General features: G+C 44.5%; 2 protein-coding genes across 2 annotated transcripts; both read right to left on the bottom strand.

Moving 5' to 3' along the window:
- Positions 1-1,765: 1,765 nt before the first annotated feature.
- On the bottom strand, positions 1,766-2,368 carry LOC136488605 (uncharacterized). Its single transcript, XM_066485482.1, has one exon. It carries the CDS (start codon positions 2,366-2,368, stop codon positions 1,766-1,768), a length of 603 nt encoding a protein of 200 aa, XP_066341579.1.
- Positions 2,369-3,062: 694 nt separating this feature from the next.
- LOC136490195 (disease resistance protein BAK6-like) lies at positions 3,063-4,903 on the bottom strand. Its single transcript, XM_066486672.1, has 8 exons — positions 4,781-4,903; positions 4,573-4,705; positions 4,294-4,365; positions 4,060-4,203; positions 3,809-3,952; positions 3,614-3,694; positions 3,449-3,501; positions 3,063-3,329 (listed from the first exon to the last, which is right to left on the bottom strand). The coding sequence occupies exons 1-8, from the start codon at positions 4,857-4,859 to the stop codon at positions 3,292-3,294; spliced, it is 744 nt and encodes a 247-aa protein (XP_066342769.1). The 5' UTR covers positions 4,860-4,903; the 3' UTR covers positions 3,063-3,291.

Raw genomic sequence — 4,903 nt, 5'->3', positions numbered from 1 at the left:
TGTTATGCTTATTATTACTGTTGTGTACATGACGGTGACCATATTTATTTATTAAAAAGGCCATGTGCTTGATCGTTGAATTCTATTTACATTTCAGGTTGAGTTTTTTCTTAAAAAAGCATTTCTGATTGATTTTACATATATGTGAGCAATACATGTGTGAAGGTAACCTTTCAATACAACCAGGTGTATGCAGATGTAATAATCCTCTAATCTAATAAAAATAATCCAACACAATATGACGTCGTATCAATCCAACACTCAGTAAAACGATAACGATATACTCTGGATGTCCGTCCTTTCAGGACGGTACGGATGTGCCTTCCCCGTGCGTCGCGTCATGCGCCCCGTGCTTCATGCCTCGCGCCAAAGGACGGACGGACGCGCCTCGCGACGTGCCTGCCCCCGCTCGCGTCGCACGCCCTATGGTCCTGTTCGGCTTACTCCATATTCGGCTTGTTCAGCTTGTTTTTTCAGCTGGAACGGTGTTTTCTCTCACAATAATTCAGCCAGAACAGTATTTTTCAGCCAGTTTCAGCCAAATTTCAGATCAGCGAACAGGGCCTATGTCTCGCGCCAAAGGACGGGATGGACGTGTCTACCCTCGAGATTTGCGTCGCGCGCCTCGTGCCTCGCCTCGAGCACCCTCACCCACGCCTCGTGCCTCCCACCGTGCCGCGATACATCTGCTCGCAATCCATCCGCCTACCATGGGCGACCTCGAGCTCTGCACCGGCGTTGAGCTCCGCGTGAACGAGCCTCCATTGTGGTGCAACAAGTAGATGAGCGCACATGTTGTAACCATATGTTTCATGCATTTTAGATGTATGTTGCATATGTTTTATCTGGATATTGCAAAAGTAGATCTGTTGTTACATATGTTGCAATAACTATACACGTATGTTGCAAGTGTATGTTTTAAATATTTCAGTTGTTTTAAATGTTTGTTGCAAGTGTTTTATCTAGATGTTGCATATGTTGCACTGGCTATACACGTTGCAAGTGTATGCTTTAAATGTTTTAGCTGTTTTAAATGTATGTTGCAAGTGTTTTATAAGGACGTTGCATATGTTGCAATGCCCATACACATATGTTGCAAGCGTATAATGTAAATATTTTATCTATTTTTGACGTACGTTACAACAAATGATTTATGTTGCAAGTGTTTCATCAGCAGACGCGGCTAGAGGGCATAGACAGAGGTGGTCCCTACGTGCGCGTAGGAAGCCAAGCGGGTGCGACAACAAGCACGGAGCACAAAGTTATATCTATGAGTGTGGCGGCAGACGTGGAGCACCAAGCTGCATCGCTGGGCTCTCTCTCCTCATTCCAGCTGATGTGGCCGGTTAGTAGCAGCATCATGCGCCATCTTTAGCATGCGGGCAGCAGGAGTGCGCGGTCAGGCGTCGCTGGTGCTCCTGATGGCAGCGGACGCGATGATTCCCCCCACAAGCATGCACGGTTAAATCAGGACCCAGCGGCAGCACGGGGAAGGAGCATGCGCGGGCGCTGCGCGGGAAAGTCGGACACGGGGCGGGCAGCAGGCACGGGACATCCGGGCACGCTGCTGGCGCCGAACGTCGTAAGTAAAATAGATCCAATTCATAGGCTGCTAGGGACGATCCGGTAAGAAACGAGGCTGTGGATACAAGTCGGAGTCTTAAAACTAGGGAGTTTGTACCGTCAGTAATTGTGTAAATGAGTGCGCAAGTGCCTGGAGGGAGCTTGGGCGGTGCTTTTTTTTTTTAACCATTTGCTTCATTCATTAAACAGCATTGTTACAATCGAATTGCAAGCAATTCTGTAAGAAGCTAGGAGGCTGCAGCCATACAAAATTTGCTAGAAAGGAAGAAGCGTGCTGAGCGCACAAGTGAGCTGCAAAATTCGCTGATAGTCTCGTGTGAAGAACCTGGAAGGAGATAAAGTTTGACGCCATCTCCTCCACATCTTCTAGGATTGCAGCTATCTCCGACCGGTGCATTCTTCTGTTGTTCCACAGCGATGCCAGCTCCTGAGAATCCGTCTTTAATATGATGCGCTCCCTGGTGCCTCCTGGTATGAGCTGCACGCCATCCCGAAGCGCTTCAGCTTCTGCCAGGAGTGCTGATCCCAACGAATCCAACCATCGAGCTGACGCCGCAAAGAAATTTCCGCTACTGTCACTCAGAACCGCGCCCGTTGCACCTGTGCTAGGTTCCTGGGAGTATGCCCCATCAACATTGATCTTTAGGGAGCCCGCCTCTGGCATTTGCCACTGCATGCTTGGCGCTGTCATTCTTCCATGCTCAGGCTGGTCGCCGCCTAATAGATGGCAGCAGGTCTCAAGTGCCCATTCCATTGCTGCACTCGGGTCAATCGGCATTGCCATGCCGGCGATCATCCTGGCTTCGCCACAAGGACCACGTAGCACACATGATCACACCTCTTTCTTCCGTTCGCGGTGCTTGCTCAAGCTGTTTTGTACAGTTTCGGCAACCTCTGTAAACTCTGTGTTTCGGCAACATTTGTGTCCAAGTCTTGGGGCCAAAGTGTTTGCTGGAGCGATTCCTTTTTTCCAAGAAAGAAGTGATCTTTTCTAGAAATTTCTTCGATATATACTATATCCAAAGCGAAACTATATAATTTCAATGGTGTATAACCTAGTATATTCCTTTAGTCAGGCCTTTAGTAATCTTTTTTTTTTCACTACACTTATCAAGTCACCATGCAGTAGCGATCGGTGCTGTACGTTATTTTATACTCCCCCAAGTCTCAAATTATAAGGCATTTGAACTTTATTGGAGAGTTAAATCATCTCAAGTTTGACCAAATTTATATGATAAAATAATAACATTTATGATACCAAATAAGTATTATTAGATTCTTCATTGATTATATTTCTATAGTTTACCTATTTCATGTCATAAATCTTTATAATTCTCTCTATAATTTTGGTCAAACTTGAAGTGCTTTGACTCTTCAAGAAAGTTGGAATGACTTATACTTTGGAACGAATGTAGTAGCTCAGAATAGAGGGAGGCCGGAGGGAACAAGAACGCACAGAGGAAACTCTGCTTTATATATACTATATAAGAGATTATTTTTATTCAGGACAAAAGCCATTTTTTAAGAGAAATTGAATTGTCCAACTCGCATTATCCATTATTTCCTCACAAATTGAGCTAAACTCGACAAACATATTCTACTGCAAGGTGTCTAGACCAATGCATCCCATTGGAATTATTCATTTATTTCCCGCGTTTGCATGAAACAAATTAAAACAAAGCCTTGATCCAAGGACTCATCAAGCCATCATGTAGTCTTCAGCATATCCTGGATAATCGCAGACACTGTGACATTGCCAAATTGTAGTTCTTGTAAGCATCACTACATATATACTGTATATGCATGTGAAAATAAAACCAAAAGCTAAACCTATCAAAATTGAGATTTACAATCACGTCAGTACCTCTCAGTCCGGACGATGTCGCGGTGCCATCCAGGTTGTTTCTAGCAATATTTCTAAATGCAGATAATTTTTGAAAAAAAAAGGATCATCATCTCGTGATATAATGTATCCATACATGTAGAAGTGCTAATGATGTATTAAATTGCTATATTACTCGGTACTCACAGCTCGGTCAGGTTCCCAACAAGGACAAGGGAGAGGACTTCCAGTGGAACCGTGCCAGTCAGCATATTCCCGTTTAGTTCCCTGTGCAAAGAAGACCAAAAGTTAAATTTACTATAGAGAACAAGTAAACAACACTAGTATGATCTTTCTTGGCCATTCAGAATACGGTATGCGAATTTACGAGCAATGACATACAAGAACTGTAATGTTTTGACGTTGCCAAGGGAGGCAGGAATAGAGCCGCTCAATGAATTCTCTTGAAGCTTCAATTCCCGAAGGCTAGTCAGATTGCCAAACGATGATGGTATAGACCCTGTCAGATTGTTCTGGTACAACCTCCTGTAGAACACCATTAATCCAAAAATGTGCAATTTAGAAAATAGTAGTCACAATTCAGGGTTGTCTTATGAAAGGGCATATGAAAATCTTGTTAAAAGGTTGATTACAGATATCGCAGCGTGCTGATGGAACCAAGCGTAGATGGTATTGGGCCGGTAAGCAGGTTGACCCAGAGATCCAAGCTGATGAGATTAGTCAGGTTGCCCAGTGTTTCTGGAATCGAACCGTTCAGGCGGTTGCCATACAGCTCACTGCAAACATGCATGGCAAGTACATGTTCAGGAAATTGCCATTCTATGATGCTTTCAGTAATTGCTTGCTACAGGTTATGCGATTCATACATGTACTGGAGGTTCTCAAGTTCTCCAAGATCTGGAAGCAGAGGGCCGGAGATGCCTGCATTGCCCAAATCCCTGCAGGAAGCAAGAAACAATGACTTCAGCCTGACAAGGTTTTTAGATAAGTACTGTATCTTTCAGTCCTCAGTGGTAGATACAGGACTAGTTTACTGCATACGTCCTGATGATGTTTCAGAGATTCTGAATTCTGGAAAGGTACAGATAGGAATGATTATACTTGATCCCAAAACTATCATAGAGGAAGAATAGAGAGTGCCATACACACGGATGACGGAGTTATTGTTGTTGCAGGTGACATGGAGCCAGGTGCAGGGATTGGCAAGCGTCGAATCCCAGCTCTGCAGCACATTGTTTGGGTCCTTCCATGCCAACCTTTGCTTGTACAGTATGTCACCTTCAAGTGACAACAGCATGCATGTTTCAGAAAAGACTAAGATTGAAAATAGCGTCTGTTATTTGATCGGTATACCTTCAGTGTTGCAGCTTGCAAATGTTGCAAGAGCGAGAAGCCCGATGAGGACTCCTGCTGCTGCAAACTGTGCCGCCATTGCTGCAAACCTCAGAACTGTTTGCCACACAGATGGTGGAGAGG

The sequence above is a fragment of the Miscanthus floridulus genome, chromosome 10 (assembly GCF_019320115.1).
Source record: "Miscanthus floridulus cultivar M001 chromosome 10, ASM1932011v1, whole genome shotgun sequence".
Lineage (NCBI taxonomy): Eukaryota > Viridiplantae > Streptophyta > Magnoliopsida > Poales > Poaceae > Miscanthus > Miscanthus floridulus.
Note: the sequence above shows the minus strand (reverse complement) of the source record. Positions and strands in the feature narration are given on the sequence as shown.

Bases quoted from the DNA above. Each gene is read 5' to 3' on its own strand.
- LOC136488605 (XM_066485482.1), bottom strand. From the start codon at position 2,368: ATGGCAATGCCGATTGACCCGAGTGCAGCAATGGAATGGGCACTTGAG.
- LOC136490195 (XM_066486672.1), bottom strand. From the start codon at position 4,859: ATGGCGGCACAGTTTGCAGCAGCAGGAGTCCTCATCGGGCTTCTCGCT. The intron at 4,204-4,293 runs GTATGAATCGCA...GCATGTTTGCAG, and splicing joins CTTGAGAACCTCCAGTACAT to TGAGCTGTATGGCAACCGCC. The intron at 3,953-4,059 runs GTAATCAACCTT...GGTGTTCTACAG, and splicing joins ATCAGCACGCTGCGATATCT to GAGGTTGTACCAGAACAATC.